Below are 22683 nucleotides of genomic sequence, written 5' to 3'. Positions count from 1 at the left end.
ATAACACAGAAAGCACACCCCCTGTGACAACAGGAGTAACATCCCCTTAGGATATTACGAATAATATCACAAGGTGTACATGCATGGTGACACTAGTAACAATATCCAGCTAGTAGATTGTGAATAATATCACAGCGTGCACACATTTGCGACATTAGAAGTAACATCCCCCTAGAATATTATGAATAATACAACAGGGTGTACACAGCCTGCGACTTTAGGGTAATCATCCCCCTGGATTACTACAAATAATTTCACAGGATGTTACACCCCTCTGACAATAGGAATAATATACTTCTATGATATAATGAATAGTATCACAGTGTGTACACCCACTGCGATATTAAAAGTTATACCTCCCTCAGATATTGTGAATAATGTCACAGGGTGTACACCATGTGTGCACACCCACTATGATTTTTAAAGTAATATCTCCTTAGGATATTATGAATAATATCAAGGGGTGTACACACCCTATGACATTAAGATAACATCTCTTTAGGATATTCGAAATAATATCCCAGGGTGTATACCCCATGTGACATTATGAGTAACATCTTCCTAGGATATTACATATAAGGTCCCAGGGTTGACACCCCCTGTGATTTTAAAAGTAAAATCCCGCTAGAATATTAGTAATAATAACATGGGCTGTACACCCCTCTGACGTTGGGAGTAACGTCCTCCCAGGATATTATGAATAATATCAGAAGGTGTACACACATGGTGACATTAGTAGTAATATCCTGCTAGTATATTGTGAATACTATCCCAGGGTATACACACCTGTGACTTTAGGAGTAACATCCTCCTGGAATATTCTGAATATCACAGGGCTTACACCTCCTGTGACTTTAGGAGTATCATCCCGCTAAAGTATTACGAATAATGTCACAGGGGTTAGCCTGTGTAATATCACAGGGTGTACACCCCCTGTGACATTAGGAGTAACATCTTTCTAGAACATCACGAGTAATATCACAGTGTGTACACCCTTTGTGACATTTAAAGTAAAATCCCCGAGATACTCCAAATAATATCACAGGGAGTACGCCCCATGTGACATAGGAGGAATAACCCATGAGGATATAATGAATAATATCAGAGGGTGTACACGTATTGTGACATTAGCAGTAACATCCCGCCAGGATATTATGAATAATATCATAAAGTGTACATGCCTGGTGACATTAATTTATGTCACATTCCCCTAGAATACGACCCATAAAATTACAGGGTGTAGAACACATGTGATTTATGAGTAACATTTCTACAGAATATCACAAGTAATATCATTCGGTGTGCACCCCGTGTGATATGAGGAGTAACATCCCATGGAACTGTGATGAATAATTACAAAAGGTGTGCACCCTCTGTGACATTAAAAGTCACATCTCGCTAGGATATTATGAATAATATCACAGGGTATACAGCCCCTGTGACATGAGGAGTAATGTCTTTTTAGGATAGCAAGACTAATACAACAAGATGTACACACCCTGTGACATTAGGTGTAACATCCGTCTAGGAGACTACAAATACTATCACAGTGAACACAACCCCTGTGACAATACGAGTAACATCCCCATAGGATATTAGGAATAATATCACAAGGTGTACACACATTGTGACTTCAGTGCTAATATCCCTCTCATATACTGTGAATGATATCACAGGGTGTACACCCCTGTGATATTACATTAGGAGTAACATCTCACTAGAGTATTATGAATAATATCATAGGGGGTACACACGCCTTTGGTTTAGGAGTAATATTCCCCTAGGATATTACTAATAGTATTACAATGTGTACACTCACTGTGATATTAGCAGTCCCATTTTCCAAGGATATTATGAATAATATCACAGTAGGTTTTCCCACATAATGTGTACACCATGTGTGTACACCCAATGTGATATTTGAAGTAATATATCCCTGGGTCTTAGGACTAATATCAAAGGGTGTACACCCCATGTGGCATTCAAAGTAACATCCCTTGTGTATATTGCAAATGCTATCACAGGGTGTAATATTAGGAGTGTGATATTAGGAGTAACCTCTTCCTAGGATAACCCATGTGATATTAGAAGTAACCTCTTCCTAGGATATTATGAATAACATCACAGGGTGTACATCCCTGTGGCTTTAAAAGTAACACCCCCCAAAAATATTATGAATAATAGAACAGGGTGTACAACCCCTGTAACATTAGGAGTAACGTCTCCCTAGGGTATTATGAATAATGTCACTGGGCACACCCTCTGTGATATTAGCAGCAACATCTTTCTAGGATATTATGAATGATATCACAGGGTGTAAACTCACTGTGATATTAGAAGGAATATCTCCCTAGGATATGAGCTATCATATCACAGAATGTACACACATGGTGTACACCCACTGTGTTATTAGCAGGAATATCTCCTTATGATATTATGAAAAATATCACAGGGTGTACCCTCTGTGGGTTACTAGAAGTAATGTTTACCATGGATATTACAAATAATATCACAGGGTGTACACACATGGGGTACACCCACTGTGATATTAGGAGTTTTATCTCTCAAAGATATTACAAATAATATCCCAGTGGGTGTACCCCATGTGTGTACACCCATGTGATATTTAAAGTAATATCTCTCTATAAGATTACAAATAATATCGAAGGGTGTACACCCCCTGTGACATTAAGGGTGACATCCCCCTACAATATTGGAAACAATATCACACGGTGTACACCCCTGTAACGTTATGAGTAACATCCCCCCTGAATATTACTAATAATATCACAAGATGTACACACATTGTGACATGAGTAGTAATATCCTGCTAGCATATTTTCAATAATATCACAGAAGGAACACACCTGTGACATTAAGAGTAACATCACCCTAGAACAGTAAGAATAACAATATGAGATGTACACACTCTGTGACATTAGGAGTATCATCTCGCTAGAATATTACAAATAGTGTCACAGGGTGTTATCTTCTGTGCCAATAGGAGTATAGACCCCTGGGAAATTATGAATACTATCACAAGGTGTACACCCCTGTGACATTAGGAGTAACATTCTTCTAGAATATCACGAATAATATCACAATGTGTACACCCTCTGTGTCATTAAAAGTAAAATTGCCCTAGGATATTACGAAATAGAACACAGGGAGTACACCCCATGTGACATTAGAAGTAACAACCCCCGAGGATATAACGAATAATATCAGAGAATGTACCTGAATTGGGACGTTAGTAGTAACACCTCTTCAGGACAATACGAATAATATCAAAGGGTATACACGCATTGTGAAATGAGTAGTGAACTCCCGCTAGGATATTACGAATTTTATGACAGGGTCTACACACCCTGTGACAGTAGCAGTAACGTTTTCCTAGAATATTACGAAGAATATTAAAGGGTGTACAGGACCTGTGAATTACGAGTAACATTTCTATAGAATATTGCATGTAACATCACTGTGTGTCCACCCCGTGTGACATTAGGGGTAACAGCCCACAAAATTATAATGAATAATTTCACAAGTTGTACACCCTCTGTGACATTAAAAGTCACATTTCCCTAGAATACGACGATAATATCACAGAGTGTACACCCTCTGTGATATGAGGAGTGACATCTTATAAGGATCATACGAATGATTTGACAAGGTGTACAAACCCTGTGACATAAGAGGTGACATCCCTCTAGGATATTATGAATAATATCAAAGGGAACATAGCCCGTGTGACAATAAAAGTAACCTCCCCTTAGGAGAATAAGAATAACACCACAAGGTGTACACACATTGTGGCATTATTATTAATGTCCCGCTAGGATACTGGGAATAACTTCACAGCGTGTAGGGTCCTGTGACATCAGGATTAACATTCCCCTACAATATTATGAATAATACAGCAGGGTGTATACCCCGGTGACTTTAGTAGCGGCATCTTGCTAGAATATGGAAAATAATGTCCCAGGGTGTGAACCCAGGGTGGCAGTAGAGAAACGATTCTAGGAAAAATCGGGGAGTAATATCATCCCCCATCCCCCCGTGGATATTACGATTCACGTCGCAGGGGGGCGGGCGCCCCCCACGATGCGAGGAGTAATATCACCCACCCCCTTCCCCCCTGGATATTACGATCCACGGTGGTCACAGCGTGTTGACGTTATTGTCAGTAATATCTTCTCCGCCTCTGGAAATTACCAACTATGTCACAGATGGGTGCACATCCTCTGCACTATTTGCAGTAATAGCATCCTCTTCCCCCTGGATATTAAGAACAATATCACAGGAGTGTTTTTACCCCCACCGGCAATGGGTGTAGTATCATCCTCTCCAAAGTTGAAATTAGGAACAATATCACTGGGGGCGTGTCCACCCCATGCGATATTGAAAGTAACATCATCCTCTTCTCTCCTGGATCATGGGAACAATATCACTGGGGTGGTGTACACTTTCTGTGCTATTGGAAGTAGGGTCTTCCTCTCCCCCTTGGAATATTAAGGACCATATCACAGGGGGGCTGTACACACCCTGCGCTATTAAGAACAATATTATCCTCCCCCGCCCTGCACATTAGAAAAAATATCTCAGAGTGGGTGTACACCTCCAGCGACATGGGGGTAATATCATCTTCTCCTCTTCTGGATAGTAGGAACAATATTACACGGGTTTGTACACTTTCTGTGATATTGGGAGTAATATGAACTTCTCGGCCTTTGAATATTAAGAACAATATCACAGACTGGATGTACGCCCCCTGCGATACTGGGAGTCATATCAGCCTCTCCTCTCCATGGATATTAGGAAGAATATCCCAGGATGGGTGTACACCTCCTGCTGTATGGGGAGTCATATCGTCCTCTCCCTTCCTGGCCGCCAGGAACAATATCAGAGGGTGGGTGTACACAGCCTGCGATATTGCGAGTCATAGTACCCTCTCCCCCTCCGGATATTAGGAACAATGTCACAGAAGGGGTGTACACTTCCTGCGATACTGGGAGTAATAGCATTCTCTTCTTCCGGGAATATTAGGAGCAATATCACCGGGTGGATGCACACCCACTGCTATCTTGGGAGTAACGTCATACGCCATCCCCTGGAGATGATATTTGGATCAATATCATCAGGTGGGTGTACACCTACTGCGATATTGAATGTAATATCATGCTGTCTCCCTCCCTGGACATTAAGAACAATATCACAGGTGGGTGTACACCCACTGAGGTGTTAGGTGTACTATTAGTATTAATTCTTCCTCATTTATTATTAACATGAATATGTATTACCAATATTAATATTAATATTAATAAATAATTGCTAATAAAGTGTTCAGATTATTACTATTAATATTAATTATTAGGAGCTAATATGACAGTTTTCTAATGATAAGATCAATATCAGTTATTAATATCAGGTGTTATTAATCATTAATATTAATCATTTATTGTTATCATTAGTATAACTCTTTAATATTATTATTATCAGTATAGATTTTAAAAATTATATGATCAGTTATTAATATTGATAATTATTAGTATCAATTAATAATTGATACTATTAATTGCAGTAAGTAACATTGCACCATTCCACCCCTCCCTCGGCAGCTCGTTTACGACCCAAAATGGGGATCCAAATGCCCCTGAGAGAGCAGCGGTATACTGGAATAGACGAGGATGGTCACGTGGTGGAGAGGCGTGTTTTTTGTTTTTGGGTACCAACCCTTCACCTCTGCTGACCTTCTCAACTGGAAAATCAATACCCCATCCTAGACCGAAAAGCCACAAGCTCTATTTGATTTGCTCCAAACTGTTATCCAGACCCACAACCCCACCCGGGCTGATTGCCACCAGTTGCTCATGTTCCTCTTTAACAGAGATGAAAGGCGAAAGGCGGAGAGGGCTCCACGCAGCAACTAAGTGGCTAGAGGAACATGCACCAGCTGATTATCAAAACCCCCAAGAGTATGTAAGGACCCAGTTACCAGGAACCGACCCCCAGATGGACCCACATGAAAGAGAGGATATGCAAAGGCTAAACCGAGACAGGGAAGCTCTCTTGGAAAGATTAATGAGGGGAGCTCAGAAGGCCACAAACGTTAACAAGGTCTCTGAGGTCATTCAGGGAAAAAGAAGAAAGTCCAGCACAATTCTACGAGAGACTGTGTGAGGCCTATGGTATGTATACTCCCCTTGATCCCGATAGCCCTGAAATCAGTGCATGATTCACATGGCTTTAGTCCGTCAAAGTGCTGGCTCTTCGCTTTACAAATGTAAATCCTGAGGCTGCAATCCTAAATTGTTAGCTCAAGGTCATGCAACTGTACATTACCATATTCCATGACCATACTTTTCATCATTAGTAAGTAGACACAGATCGTTATAGTTTTCTTTTTTTTTTTTTTTTTTTTTGAGATAGAGTCTCCCTCTGTCACCCAGGCTGGAGTGCAGTGGCGTGATCTTGGCTCACTGCAAGCTCTGCCCCCTGGGTTCACACCATTCTCTCGCCTCAGCCTTCTGAGCAGCTGGGACTACAGGCACCTGCCACCATTCCCAGCTAATTTTTTGTATTTTTTAGTAGAGACAGGGTTTCACCCTGCTAGCCAGGATGGTCTTGATTTCCTGACCTCGTGATCCACCCCTCTCGGCTTCCCAAAGTGCTAGGATTTCAGGCGTGGGCCACTGTGCCCAGCCTGCTGGGAGATTTCTATCTCTACTTCCCATCGGTCATTAGTGGAGGACTTCTTCCATGGGGGGCATTATTCCTTGACACTTCCAGTTTGCCCAGCAAGAGGCAAAGGACTCCAGGGGCAAGAGAAAGACCTTGGCCCCAAGACCCATATCTGGCACTCAAAGCAATGTTCTAGCAAGGACGTAAATGCCAGGAGCGGGTATAGGTGGAGCACTGAGACTATCTGCTATAAGAAAATATGTCACTAGTCTAACCATTGGGATGATTTCAAAGGTGTTTTCCCATACTTAATGGTGATCACACCACAGTTAATATGGACAGAGGCTGGGTGTGGTGGCTCATGCCTGAAATGCCAGCACTTTGGGAGGCTGAGGTGGGCAGATCACCTGAGGTCAGGAGTTTGAGACCACCCTGGCCAACGTGATGAAACCCTGTCTCTACTAAAAATACAAAAATTAGATGGGTATGGTAGCGCACACCTGTAATTCTAGCTACTTGGGAGGCTGAGGCACGAGAATCACTTGAACCCAGGAGGCAGGGGTTGCAGTGAACCGAGATTGCACCACTGCACTCCAGCCTGGGTGACAGAGCGAGACTCTGTCTCAAAATAAAATAAAATGGACAAAAAGAGCAGGACCAAGAAAGTACAACTTTAATGCATCTGCAGCCAGTTCTTAGAACAGGACAAGGTGATTAGCAGATACCAATTCTCTTGGCTTTTGTGTTTCACAAAACATTAAACTGAAGACTGCATCTTGAATTATTTCATAAAATGACAAACATTTACACGATGTAGAAGGAAATGATGAATTCTTAAAATATAATTGACAAGTAATACAAAGAAGACAGGCTAGTAAGCATAAATTTTCACTTTGTGGACTTCCTTGTCATCACATTCCCTCTGTTTGTTGTAGTAATAGAACGTATTGTCCCTTCTCTGAAGTTTCTTCACATATCCTGTCTCCGGCCAACGATCTACCTGCACATCAAGAATCAGAGTACAAACATTACAATGCAGGGTTGATTTTTATCTCATATTTTACTATCAAATAGTTAAAAAGTATGACTTATATGAACAAAGTATAAGATTAGATTTTAAAATGCTTGAGCTTTTAAAGTATTATACCCACAAGACACATCTTACATTGCAGCCTTATGCTGTAAGATAACTAATTCAGGCCGAGTGCGATAGCTCATGCCTGTAATCCCAGCACTTTGGGAGGCTGAGGCAGGTGGATCAATTGAGGTCAGGAGTTCAAGACCAACCTGGCCAACATGGTGAAACCCTGTCTCTACTAAAAATACAAAAATTAGCTGGGCATGATGGTAGGTGCCTATAATCCCAGCTACTCAGGGGGCTCGGGCAGGAGAATCGTTTGAACTCTGGAGGCAGGGGTTGCAGTGACCCTAGATGGCACCACCGCACTCCAGCCTGGGCGACAGAGCAAGACTCTGTCTCAAAAAAAAAAAAAAAAAAAAAAGACAACTAATTCAGTGCTTTTCTCTAGAGCCCAATTTCTAGGTTTATTTTATTTTGTTTTATTTTGGAGACAGAGTCTTGCTACATTGCCCAGGCTGGCCTCGAACTGCTGGAGTCAAGTGATCCTCCCAGCTTGGCCTCCCAAGTGCTGGAATTACAGGCCTGAGCCACTGCACCCAGCTCCAATTTCTAGATTTAAATTTCAATACTGTGGCCAAGACAAAACATTCAAGGTAATCTAAACTTCATTTCTCTTATGTTTACAAAAGATTTCAAACATTCTAACTTCTAAAATTAATACCACAGGAGGAAATTAGGGCTAAGCCCAGGCTCCATTTTGAACGTGCTGCCTGCTGATTGTTGATGACTACACAGTGAATAAAGCAAGCAACTCAAGAACTATCCAAAGGTGTATATGCATTTCCTTCTGCCCCAATTTCAAGTTCACCTTGAAATCCATTTTTTTTTTTTTTTTGAAACAGGGTCTCACTCTGTCTCCCAGGGTGTAGTGCAGTGGTGCGATCATAGCTCACTACAGCCTCAACCTCCTGGGCTCAGGGGGATCCTCCAGCCTCTGCCTCCTGAGTAGTTAGAACTACAGGTATGCACCACCATGCCCAGAAAAGTTTTCTATTTTTCTTTTTTTTTGTAGAGACAGGGTCTCACTATGTTGCCCAGGCTGGTCTCAAACTCCTAGTCTCAAGCAATCCTCCTACCTTGGCCTCCCAAAGTGTCAAAAATCTTTTTTTAATTTCTCCTACCATTCTTTATTGTTATGATTATTATTAATTATTATATGTTGCCCAGGTTGGTCTCAAACTCCTGGGCTCAAGTGATCCTCCTGTCTTGGCTTTCCAAAGTGTTGGGATTACAGGCGTGAGCCACTGTCCCCAGCCATCTCCTATCATTCCTTCTTGTATACCATATTGGTTTGTTTACTTTATCATTTGGCTTGATCTAATTTGGAGATCTGTCTCTCCACTTCCGCTTCAATGTTATCCCTTCCTGGCCAGGTTAATGTATTGCACTACTGTCAAATATGTTCCTTTCAGATTTTGTGAGATGCACTTTATCATGACCAAAAACTCATCATCTAGGTTGTAGAAAACCAAATCCTGCTCTTCAACACCATCTATACAGGCAGTCCTGCACCCTTTCTCCAAATCCTGTTCTTCAACACCGTCTATACAGGCAGTCCTGCACCCTTTCTCCAAATCCTGTTCTTCAACACCGTCTATACAGGCAGTCCTGCACCCTTTCTCCAAATCCTGTTCTTCAACACCGTCTATACAGGCAGTCCTGCACCCTTTCTCCAAATCCTGTTCTTCAACACCGTCTATACAGGCAGTCCTGCACCCTTTCTCCAAATCCTGTTCTTCAACACCGTCTATACAGGCAGTCCTGCACCCTTTCTCCAAATCCTGTTCTTCAACACCGTCTATACAGGCAGTCCTGCACCCTTTCTCCAAATCCTGCTCTTCAACACCGTCTATACAGGTAGTCCTGCACCTTTTCTGTTCCCCATGAATAAATCTCAGCTTTCAGTAGGAAGAGGAGATGAATATACCATCTGTGTCCACATGTCTTTTACTTTCTAATAACACATCTTCATTTTTTGTGTCATCTCATTTACTTATGAATTAGCGAGAATAGGTAACAGCATATCTGAGAAGCCTTGGCAGGCCCTCTGACATACATTACAGAAAACCAGCAGTCCTTTCCAACACTGAGGCCACGCCTGCCTGTGTGGCTTCCAATACCTTTGGCAGGGAAAGGTGTTCTCAAGGCTCCATTACAGCCCTCTTCCCTCCTGGGGCCAGGAGCAGATTATCTTAAAACCATCTGATCCGGTGAGAAAACAGTACAACCAATGCCTCTTCTGAACATCTGGAGCTAAGCTACTTTATATGGGACAATCCTTAAGACAGCTAGGTTGGTCCTATGCTTGTTGACTTCTAGACATTTTTCCTTTTGATGCCCCTTGGCATCTCTGAACTTTTTTTTCTTCTTGACTTTTAACGTGATCATTTCCATTTGATCTGGGAAACCTTCTTGCCTGTGGTGGAATGGAATGAGATCCTCAAGTTCAAGGACTTTCCCCTCAGGAGGGAAGGTCAGCAAGCACTATACCACCAGGTAACGAGAAACAACTTCTCTCAAACCCTCAAACCACTGCATACTGGGAGAAACATCCCACCCAAAACAAGCCTTCAGTCACCATCCTATCCGTCCCTGAAGACCCACTGCACATGCCACTGGGGACACTAAGCCCTCTCTGGGGATTGTCCCTGGAAGGAAATGATTCTGTTTTCCTCTAAATCCCTGTGCTTCTTTTTGTTAAGGAACATATACTTTGATTTGTATAAGGTTTTATTGTTCTTATTACCTATTTTAGACTCTAAGATGATGAGATTAATAAAAGTTATCATTTACTAAACATTTGCTGTTCCTTCAGTCAACAAATTTTTTGTGGGGGAGTCTCGCTCTGTCACCCCGGCTGGAGTGCAGTGGCATGATCTCAGCTTACTGTAACCTCCCCCTCCTGGGTTCAAGTGATTCTCCTGCCTCAGCCTCCCTCGTAGCTGGGATTACATGTGTGCACCACCATGCCCAGCTGATTTTTTGTATTTTTAGTAGAGACAGGGTTTCACCATGTTGGCCAGGCTGGTCTCTAACTCCTGACTGCAGGTGATCGGCCCGCCTCCGCCTCCCAAAGTGCTGGGGTTACAGGCGTGAGCCACTGTGCCCAGCCCAACAAATTATGAGCACTATAATGTCAGGCACTTCAAACATGTGATTACATTTAATTCTTGTGACAACTTTCTTTTCTTTTCTTTTTTTTTCTTTCTTTTTTTTTTTTTTTTTTGAGACATGGTCTTGCTCTCTCATCCAGGCTGGTGTGCAGTGATGTGATCACAGCTCACTGCAGCCTCGATCTCCTGCACTCAAGCAATCCTCCCACCTGAGCCTCCCAGTAGCTGGGACTACAGAGACACTCCACCATGCCTGGCTAATTAAAAAAATTTTTTTGTAGAAATGGGGTCTCACTATGTCGCCCAGGCTGGTCTTGAAATCCTGGCCTCAAACACTCCTTCAGCCTCAGCCTCCCAAAGCACTGGGCTTAGAGGCGTAAGTCACCACACCTGGCTGCCTATGAGTCTGAGGCTTGTGTATCTTTAGGGGCATCCCAAACTTAAGGCAGGGTATGAAGCTTATTTTATTTATTTATTTATTTATTTGAGGTGGAGTTTCACTCTTGTTGCCCAGGCTGGAGTGCAGTGGCGTGATCTCGGCTCACTACAACCTCCACCTCATTGTTTCAAGCAATTCTCCTGCCTCAGCCTCCCGAATAGCTAGGATTACAGGCATGTGCCACCATGCCCGGCTAAATTTTGTATTTTTAGTAGAGATGGGGTTTCTCCACGTTGGTCAGGCTGGCTTCAAACTCCCAACCTCAGATGATCCGCCTGCCTCGGCCTCCCAAACTGCTGGGATTACAGGTGTGAGCCAACACGCCTGGCCCAAAGCTTATTTTAAACAGCATAAAAATGATAATGCTTCTGTTTTATCTATTTAAAAGCCATAGATGATATAGTAATGAAAATTACCCTTGGCAATGGGGATAGAGTATAATGGTTGAGAAGACAGATATATGGAAGTCACAGTAATCAATCTTCACTTGATCAGTATTTTAAATCTTATTGTTAACCCCAATAAAATTTAATGTCTGCTAAATTAATGTCTATTAAAGAGGCAATAACATTTTAGTTCCGTATTGCCTCCATTATTTTTCCTATGTACTTTTAAACTTTTAATTTAATTAATTTATTTATTTGAGATGGAGTTTCGCTTTGTTGCCCAGGCTGTAGTGTAATGGTGTGATCTCGGCTCACTGCAACCTCCGCCTCCTGGGCTCAAGTGATTCTCCTGCCTCAGCCTCCCAAGTAGCTGGGACTACAGGTGCATGCCACCATGCCCGGCCAATTTTTGTATTTTTAGTAGAGACAGGGTTTCACCATGTTGGCCAGGCTGGTCTTGAACTCATAACCTCAAGTGATCTGCCTACCTTGGCCTCCCAAAGTGCTGGGATTATAGGCGTGAGCCACCACTCCCAGCCTCCTATGTACTTTTAAAGGAATTTTTAAGTAGAGGTCAAAGAATAGAATAAAAGAAAAAGAAACAAGTGCTTATAGTGATCTGCAAAATCTACACATTAGTCTCTGAAAAATGATGAGTTAGTAAAAAATAATGAAAAATAAACAACTGAGTTAATAAACACTGTTATAATCCCAAATTTAAAAATTAAAATATATTTATAAATACTATGTCATATTTTACAATACAGTTGACCCTTGACCAATGCAAGTTTGAACTTGGGGAGTCCATTTATACATGGATTTTTTTCAAAAACTTTGTTGAAATTTTTTTTTTGAGATTTGCAACAATTTGAAAAAATTCGCTAACCACACAGACTATAAATATCAAAAAAAATTAAGAAAAATGTTTGTGGTTCATGAATGCATAAAATATATTAAGATATTAGTGTATTTCTGGGTTGATCAATTATTTACCTTATGGGCAAGTCTTTCTGTTAACACTAGGTTACTAGTAGTTGTTTTGGGGAGTCAAAAGTTATACACAAATTTTTGACAGCATGAAGCATTGAAGCCCCTAGTCCCTGTGTTGTTCAGGGGTGAACTGAATTTGTAAAAACATGTCTCTTAAGAATCACTTGAACCCGGGAGGCGGAGGTTGCAGTGAGCCAAGATTGCGCCAGTGCACTCCAGCCTGGGTGACAGAGCGAGACTCTGTCTCAAAAAAAAAAAAAAAGTCTCTTAGTAGCCAAGAGAATAAGTAAGTTAAGAAGAACCACACAGTATAAACGGGAGCCAAATCTAGACTTTGGTCTAGCCTTCGTAAAGCAAAGCTAGGTCTCTATTCTCTCAGGAAAGCCTGGGATATACTACCAAAGTCACGAGTTGTTCTAACACTTTTGTTTGTAAGGTATAATCACCACAGAAAAACACAGGATTTTAACCTCTTTCTAATTCATGGTTAAAATAAAAAGTAACAGGAGGGAAATAATAGTTACCCAACATACTGATTATCTGATAATAAAATCACCTGAGTGAGGAAAACAGTTCTTTTTTGTGGTCTACCATAAAAGATTCATTTAGCAGAGCACAGTTGCTCAATAAAAGAGAACATTCTGAATGTGCCCAGCTGAATGACCACGTCTTCTCCCACTCTGCCTGCAAATCACTCTTCTGGGCCTCTCCCCCTTAATAAGATGAGAGAGTCTGGCTGGGCGTCATGGCTATTGCCTGTAATCCTAGCACTCTGGGAAGCTGAGGCGGGTGGATCACTTGAGGTCAGGAGTTCAAGACCAGCCTGGCCAAACATGGCAAAATCCCATCTCTACAAAAATACAAAAATTAGCCAGGCGTGGTGGCGCACGCCTGTGATCCCAGCTACTTGCGAGGCTGAGGCGGGAGAATCCCTTGAATCCAGGAGGTGGAGTGTGCCGAGATTGTGTCACTGCGCTCCAGCCTGGGTGACAGAATGAGACTCTTTCTCAAAAAATAAAGTAAAATAAAAGTAAACAAATAAAATGAGAGAGTTGGAGTAGAATTCCCTTCAGTTATTCTCTGGTTGTTTATAAAATACTTTTCAGCATCTGAGAAATGCATTTCGAGTTGAGGTTTGTAGAGACATAAATCTTACCATAGAAACTTGTTTCACTTGTCTATATTCGGTTTCATCCCGATATCCTGCTTGTTGAAATCTGTACAGATTTTCTATCTCTTCTGACCATTTTTTGGCACGACTTATTGATTTTGGTTTTACGTCAGAACTAGCCATGGTTACAGAGGCCTTATTATCAATAATATCTGAAAGATGTTAAAACAATATTAATAGATAATGTAATAGTGACAATTTTGAAATTCCCTTTAAGAATATACAAAACTGGCCGGGTGTGGTGGCTCACGCCTGTAATCCCAGCACTTTGGGAGGCTGAGGCGGGCAGATCACGAGGTCAGGAGTTTGAGACCAGCCTGGCCAACATGGTGAAACACCGTCTCTACTAAAAATACAAAAATTAGCTGGGCATGGTGGTGCATGCCTGTAATCCCAGCTAATGGGGCAGCTGAGCCAGGAGAACGGCTTGAACCCAGGAGGCGGAGGTTGCAGTGAGCTGAGATTGTGCCACCGCACTCCAGCCTGGGTAACAGAGCAAGACTCCATCTCAAAAAAAAAAAAGAGAATAAACAAAACTAACACTTAAAAATTATACTTAGAGTTGAGAATCCCATTAAATATATTAGTTTTTAAACATACAATTCCAAGATTGAGAAAGATTCATGCTCTATTTTGTGGGGATAAAAGTGTAACAAACAAAAAAAACCCCAAGTCCCTGAAAGATACACAGAAAACTGTTTATTTCTTTATCAATAAAATCCCAGTCAGAGTTGGAGTTATGGAGTGATGTTCTAAAAGCTGTATACAAATACTGGAGTTCCAGGTAATAGTTTGCACATTTCTGAAAACATGCTTAGTAGATTGTCAAAATATCCACCACCATTCCATTACTTATGTTCAAAGCTGCATCTCTCTCTCTCTCTCTCTCTCTCTCAAAAAGGGAATGTAAGACCCGTCTTCTCACTCTGTTCGCTTTCTTGTTTCTGGGAGGGAATGGTTTATTCTTTTTCACTTCTTAATTGCTTGGAGACATCCCAATTGCTGCAATTCATTTACTGAGGTCACTATAGTACCTGATCTTTTGATGAACCAATGTGAGAAGATGGCCTAACACAGATTCCATGCATGCTGTGTGGCTGTCGTGGTACTGAGACCATGGATTTAAAAACAGTGTAGGAGGTCACTAATAGTCTTGGAAAGTCTAATATACGACTTTAGTTCATGTAATTGTCTATTCACCAAACTTTCGTAGCAAGTTTTTCAAAGGCATAATCTTACACTTGTTTTCTCAGCTACTAATTTTATTAACAAAATATATGTCATTTAACTGAAATAAAGTGTACAGAATTTTCACTATGATTACTTGAATCCATTCTTCTATTAAAATATATTTCTATTGGCTGAAACACATTAAAGTCAGATCCTGTAAATAAATTAATATTTTATGAATTTTTTTCAATCACAATGACAAATGCTCATTATGTTTAAAAGGTCAAGAAATACATTAAAGTATAACAGGGAAAGTCTGGACATGGTGGCTCGGGCCTGTAATCCAAGCACTTTGGGAGACTGAGGTCAGGAGGCCTGAGGTCAGGAGTTCAAGACCAGCCTGGCCAACATGGTGAAACCCCGTCTGTATTAAACATACAAAATTAGCCAGGCGTGGTGGCACATGCCTGTAATCCCAACTACTTGGGAGGCTGAAGCAGGAGAATTGCTTGAACCTGGGAGGCGGAGGTTGCAGTGAGCTGAGATCACACCATTGCACTTTAGCCTGGGAAACATGAGCGAAACTCCTTCTCAAAAAGAAAAAAAAAAAAAAAAATTGAACTGGGCGTGGTGGCAGGTGCCTGCAATCCCAGCTACTTAGGAGGCTGAGGCTTGAGAATCGCTTGAAACCCAGGAGGTGGAGGTTCCAGGGAGCCAAGATTGCTCCATTGCACTCTAGCCTGGGTGACAGAGCAAGACTCTGGCTCCAAAAAAAAAAAAGTGTATATATATATATACACACACATACACACACACTTAAATACATATATATAAAGGAAAACTCAAAATAAGCATCCCATTAATTAGAAATATCCATCCTTCATACTGGGTAAAAATCATGCTAAATATATGATTAATTAACATACACTTAAAAGTTTTATTTAAAAGGATCTTCTAGTAAATGCTTTTACAAGACATAAATTTAGCTTTACTTGGATTTAATAGAGGAAAAATAGGAAATGGAAATAAAATGGACAGACTTGCTGAATTTCAGACAAATATTTCTTCAATATGAAAGATGTAGCCTAAATGTTCCCTTAGTTGTTAGTAAAAAAAGATAATGAAGACTGTTAGGAGGCTAAGTCACAGGTACCAATGGACTCTTTTCTATGAAAAACAAGAAAGTTGTTCTAACGCTCTTCCTATATAGATTTTTGTTAAATTACTTAACATTCTAAAGATTACAGTGTTTATATTCTTTTTTTTTTTTTTTTTTTTTTTTGAGACAGTGTCTCGCTCTGTCACCAGGCTGGAGTGCAGTGGCGTGAACTCTGCTCACTGCAACCTCTGCTTCCCAGGTTTAAGCGATTCTCCTGCCTTAGCCTCCCGAGTAGCTGGGACTACAGGCACGCGCCACCACGCCCAGCTAATTTTTGTATTTTTAGTAGATGGGGTTTCACCCTACTGGCCAGGATGGTTTCGATCTCTTGACCTTGTGATCCATCCGCCTCAGCCTCCCAAAGTGCTGGGATTACAGGTGTGAGCCACTGCGCCGGGCCCGCTGCATTCTGAAATCATAATTCCCAGAGTTTGAACTTAGCTCCAGATTTAAAAGAATCTAAATGAAGGCATGAGTCACACAGTTCTTACCCTCATAAAAGAAGAAACGATGTCAGTAGCATTAGCATTGCTGTTTGCATTTTTTCCAATGTGCATACCAACATGTACATGGATCAGATCAAAGAAAATCAGAGTTTTGTCAGTATGTTGACTTCTTAAAAACTTTTGATCTTTAGATATTGACTTAGGCTCAGGCCCATGTTGCATTTTAAGGCAATTCTTTTTTTTTCTTTTTTTTTTTTGAGATGGAGTCTCACTGCATCACTCTGGCTGGAGTGCAGTGGTGTCATCTTGGCTCACTGTGGCCTCCTGGGTTCAAGAGATTCTCCTGCCTCACCCTCCTGAGTAGCTGGGACTACAGATGCACACCACCCTCCTGAGTAGCTGGGACTACAGATGCACACCACCCTCCTGAGTAGCTGGGACTACAGATGCACACCACCCTCCTGAGTAGCTGGGACTACAGATGCACACCACCCTCCTGAGTAGCTGGGACTACAGATGCACAACACCCTACACAGCTAATTTATATATATATATATATTTTTTTCTTTTCTTTTTTTTTTGAGATGGAGTCTCCCTCTGTTGCCATGCTGGAGTGCAGAGGCGCCATCTCGGCTCACTGCAAGCTCTACTTCCCAGGTTCATGCCATTCTGCTGCCTCAGCCTCTTGAGTAGCTGGGACTACAGGTGCCCGCTACCACGCCCGGCTAATTTTTTGTATTTTTAGTAGACACGGGGTTTCACTGTATTAGCCAGGATGGTCTTGATCTCCTGACCTCATGATCCGCCTGCCTCAGCCTCCCAAAATGCCAGGATTACAGACGTGAGCCACCACGCCTGGCCAAATTTTTATATTTTTAGTAGAGATGGGTTTCACCATGTTTCGCAGGCTGGTTGGTCTTGAACTCCTGGTCTCAAGTGATCCGTGTGTACCTCGGCCTCCCAAAGTGCTGTGATTACAGGTGTAAGCCACCGCACTCGGTCTAGTTTTATAGTATTATACGAATTTATATAAAATTTGGAACACCTGGCAAAACAATAAATAAGCCACACTTCAGTGAAACCTTTGTCCTTTAATGCCATTCATTCTAGTGGGAAGTTCACTACTCCACTGCTGCACAATATAATAGCAATATACCACCTATGACAAAGAGGTGAGTTGGACGTGTGATACAGCCTAAGAATCCATTCATATATATAATATGAAATATTACACAGGAATATAGATATATTACACAGGAAAAAGTTCTAAGAAATATTAAAGAAAAAAGTTAGGCTGGGCGTGGTGGCTCATGCCTGTAATCCCAGCACTTTGGGAGGCTGAGGTGGGTGGATCACCTGAGGTCGGGAATTCGAGACAAGCCTGACCAACATGGAGAAACCCCTGTCTCTACTAAAAGTACAAAATTAGCCGGGCGTGGTTGCGCATGCCTGTAATCCCAGCTAATCAGGAGGCTGAGGTAGGAGAATTGCTTGAACCTGGGAGGCGGAGGTTGCAGTGAGCCGAGATCACACCATTGCACTCCAGCCTGGGCAACAAGAGTGAAACTCTGTCTAAATTAAGAGAAAAAAAAAGTTAGTGAATTCACTGTATTAAAATACTTTCAGGACAGGAACGGTGGCTCATGCCTGTAATCCCAGCACTCTGGGAGGCTGAGGTGGGTGGATCACGAGGTGAGGAGTTCAAGACCAGCCTGGACAAGACGGTGAAACCCCGTGTCTACTAAAAATACAAAAATTAGCTGGGCGTGGTGGCACATGCCTGTAATCCCAGCTAATCAGGAGGCTGAAGCAGAGAACTGCTTGAACCTGGGAGGCGGAGGTTGCAGTGAGCCGAGATGGTGCCACTGCACTCCAGCCTGGGTGACAGAGTGAGACGTTGTCTGGAAAAAAAAAAAAAAAACTTTCAAAATTAGTCATATTTTTATATGAATTTAGTGACTGTATTACTTATAGGACTTTTACAGATGAAGCACATGTAGTGATACAATCTTAATTTTTGTCTTATCCAAGCCCTTTTTGCTTTAGGCTTGACTTTTTGCTCATATTCATTTGAAACGTATTTTCTTGAATGCCACTATGTAATATTTTGTCACTTTCAGCTCAAAAAATTATGGCAACTATACATAAAAATGCTACATTTAATAGAAGAGCAGAAAATATGCTGTATTCAATTGGACTATGGGGGAAATCACCACTTTTCTCAGTAGAAATAGACATCTTCCGGTTATTATTAAGCATTTCAAAATTTTATTTTCCCAAAATACCTAAAGAGAATATGAATGTAAATTTCACCATAGTAGGAACTCTAGTGACTACTGTAACTATGCTATATAAGTGGTGGTGGAAATTCTTTTTTTTGCCCTTACTTTCAGTTTATTAAAAACACAAAATGAAACTAAAATTAGGAAAGATCAACTTACAATTCCTTGATTAAATTTTTCAGTGATTCTAGGAAATTCAGTGGCAGTTCTAATTCTGCTAGTACTTAGCACTTGCAGACTGAGTGGTTTCTTTACTGGCAGTTGTGCCAAAAAAAGAATTGATAAAAAAATACATTTAATGGCCGGATGCAGCGGCTCACACCTGTAATCCCAGCTCTTTCTGAGACTGAGGAGGGAGGATCATTTGAGTCTGAGTTCAAGACCAGCGTGGACAACATAGTGAGACCCTATCTCTACAAAAAATAAAATTAGCTGGCTTTGGTGGCCCATGCCTGTAGTCTCTGCTACTGGGGAGGCTAAGGTGGGAGGATTGTTTGAGCCCCCAAGGTTGAGGCCACAGTGAGCTGTGATCAAGTCACTGCATTCCGGCCTGGGAGACAAGAATGAGACCCTGCCTCAAGGAAAAAATATTAAAAAAAAATAAATAAAAATAAACATCTGGGCCATGCACAGTGGCTCACACCTGTAATCCCAGCACTTTGGGAGGCCGAGGCAGGTGGATCACCTGAGGTCAGGAGTTCGAGACCAGCCTAGCCAACATGGTGAAACCCCGTCTTTACTTAAAAAAAAAAAAAATTAGCCGGATGTGGTGGCAGACGCCTGTAGTCCCAGCTACTTCAGGAGGCTGAGGCAGGAGAATCACTTGAACCCAGGAGAGGGAGGGTGCAGTGAGCCAAGATCGCGCCACTGCACTCCAGCCTGGGTGACAGAGCAAGACACCATCTCAAAAAATAAATAAATTTGATGTCTAAAATACCAAGTTGTAGCTCCACAAACAGGAAACAGCAATGCCTGAGTTTCTGGTTTGTGAAACTGAATTATATGAAACACTTAGGGTTTATATGTATACAGATGGTCCTGTAGAATGGTTCAACTCATATCTCCACTTTACCATGGTGCAAAAGCAATACGTATTCAATAATTCGAGTACCCATACAACCATTGTTTTCCACTTTGAATACAGTATTCAGTAAGTTACATGACATAGTCAACACTTTATTATAAAATAGGCTTTGTGTTAGATGATGTTGCCCAACTGCAGGGGAAGTAAGTGTTCTGAGGGCGTTTAAAGTTGGCTAGGTGAATTAAATGCATTTTCGCCTACCATGGGTGTATTGGGACATAATCCCATTGTTAAATTGAGGAGCATGTTATTTATTTATTTATTTATTATTTATTTATTATTATTTTTTTTTGAGATGGAGTTTCGCTCTTGTTGCTCAGGCTGGAGTGCAATGGCGCGATCTTGTCTCACCACAACCTCCGCCTCCCGGGTTAAAGCGATTCTCCTGCCGCAGCCTCCCGAGTAGCTGGAATTACAGGCATTCGCCACCATGCCTGGTTAATTTTTTTTGTATTTTTAGTACAGACGAGGTTTTCCCATGTTGGTCAGGCTGGTCTCGAATTCCCGACCTCAGGTGATCCCCCTGCCTCAGCCTCCCAAAGTGCTGGGATTACAGGCGTGAGCACGCCCAGCCTCGCGCACGTTATTTTAAAAACACACCATCTCGGCGCGGTGGCTCACTCCTGTAATCCCAGCACTTTGGGAGACCGAGACGGGTGGATCACGAGGTCAGGAGATCGAGACCATCCTGGCTAACAAAGTGAAAACCCGTCTCTACTAAAAATACAAAAAATTAGCCGGGCATCGTGGCGGGCGCCTGTAGTCCCAGCTACTCGGGAGGCTGAGGCAGAATGGCGTGAACCCGGGAGGCGGAGCTTGCAGTGAGCCGAGATCGCGCCACTGCACTCCAGCCTGGGTGACAGAGCGAGACTCTGTCTCAAAAAAACAAAAACAAAAAAAACCAACACCATCTCAACTCCCTGACAATCTAAAGTAGTAACAGAAGCTTCTGATGTAGCCAGCCACCCAAATTCCCTTTTCACTTCCCTTTCATTCTGAAAAGCGCTTTTACTTTTAGTAGTATTAACACTTCAAGAGCATTAGCCTCCCTAATAGTCCATTTTTTTCTCCTATTAGATTATTTCTGTTCCTAAGAGGCAGCAGGAGGAGCCCTGTAACCAGCACGTAACCTTAGGCAAGCCCATGAACACGCCTGCGCCTGTTTCCTGAACTTAAAGAGAAGCAATAGCCGGTCTCTAAGGTTCTGGAACTCCTGTCTGCGGTCGCCGGGCGTTCATTTGAAAGACAAAAGCGGTTCCCAAAGCACGCCTGGCGGTCCCTGCTCTGGGAGTGCTAACCTGCCTGGGTGCAGCACAAAACCGCTCCCTTCCGGCCCCTACAGCTAACCTGCAGTCCCCATCCCTCCAACTTCCTTTCTGCTATAAATCACTAACTGTGTGGGAGGTGAAATCCGCCTGGTGAAGGCTGGGATGGACAAAACACAGTATTCCAAAATCTAGGGCCCAAATCGGAGCCCTCGGAGTCGCGGCCCCTAAAGTCAATGGAGTCCGGGGCAGCCCGGAAACTTCCGGGAGAACCGGACCCTGAGATTCTGGAAGGGCCAAATAGTGACCCTCCTCCCTGAAAATCACGGAAGAGACATGAAAACCACCGGATCTCCCGGCAAACCTCAAGAGACAGCAGAGAATGGCGGGGCGGAGAAGGCGGGGCAAGAACTTCCGGGGTGGGGCTACGGCCGGGGCTCAGGGGTTGGCGGGCAGGGCCCCCGCCTCCAGCGACGCATCCACCCACCCCTGGGTCCGGCTCTGCGGGGTTATCCTCGTTCCGCCGAGCAGAAGAGGCCGGGGGCGCCCGGGAGCCTGCAGGCGGGCGTGGGTGCTCTCGTTCTCTACTCGGGATCCGCGGGCAGGGCCAGCGAGAGGCCAAGTGTTGTGGCCTCCGCGACCCTCGCGTCTCTTAGTAACGCGGTGGAGCTGCAGGAGCTCCCGGCTCCTTCAGGCCCCGCCCAGCTAGCTCAGGCCCCGCCGCCGGGCATGGGCTTTTATGCGCATGCGCCAGGGCTGGAGTGGGCGCAGGCTCATCTTACTAAGTCAATGTAGGTCCCAGGTGGGAGCGCTGCCAGGGCTTACCCCTGAGCAGAGATAGAGGGCGAAATGGGTTACTTGCTGCTGCTTGAATCCCAGACAAAATTCCCTATGAAAGCGGATCACAGCACGGAGACTGTTCGTAGTTCCTGATAGTAGATATCTCCTATCTATTCATTTGCGGGGAATGAACCAATCCAGAGAGTCGCCATAGTGCCTGACAATCAGTAAACCTACATTAGATGATATCTATAGCTTTAATTATTTTTTCTGGCATTATCTATTACTATATCACAGTACTATCTATTTTAGCGAAAAGTGATGAGATTCAAGATATATATGTATATTTTTTGAGACGGAGTCTCGCTCTGTCGCCCAGGCTGGAGTGCAGTGGCGCGATCTGGGCTCACTGCAAGCTCCGCCTCCCAGGTTCACGCCCTTCTCCTGCCCCAGCCTCCCGAGTAGCTGGGACTACAGGCGCCCGCCACAAAGCCTGGCTAATTTTTTGTATTTTTAGTAGAGACGGGGTTTCACCGTGTTAGCCAGGATGATCTCAATCTCCTGACCTCGTGATCCACT

The 22683-nt window shown here is 42.8% G+C and overlaps 1 protein-coding gene across 1 annotated transcript; it reads right to left on the bottom strand.

The window, feature by feature from the left end:
• Positions 1 to 7329: 7329 nt before the first annotated feature.
• Positions 7330 to 22024, bottom strand: MEIG1 (meiosis/spermiogenesis associated 1). Its single transcript, XM_054435688.2, has 3 exons — positions 21812 to 22024; positions 13904 to 14070; positions 7330 to 7678 (listed from the first exon to the last, which is right to left on the bottom strand). The coding sequence occupies exons 2-3, from the start codon at positions 14039 to 14041 to the stop codon at positions 7550 to 7552; spliced, it is 267 nt and encodes an 88-aa protein (XP_054291663.1). The 5' UTR covers positions 14042 to 14070; positions 21812 to 22024; the 3' UTR covers positions 7330 to 7549.
• Positions 22025 to 22683: the final 659 nt, after the last annotated feature.

This window comes from Pongo pygmaeus, chromosome 8 (genome assembly GCF_028885625.2).
Source record: "Pongo pygmaeus isolate AG05252 chromosome 8, NHGRI_mPonPyg2-v2.0_pri, whole genome shotgun sequence".
Classification (NCBI taxonomy): Eukaryota; Metazoa; Chordata; class Mammalia; order Primates; family Hominidae; genus Pongo; species Pongo pygmaeus.
The sequence above is the reverse complement of the archived record's forward strand: the minus strand, read 5'-3'. Positions and strand labels throughout refer to the sequence as shown.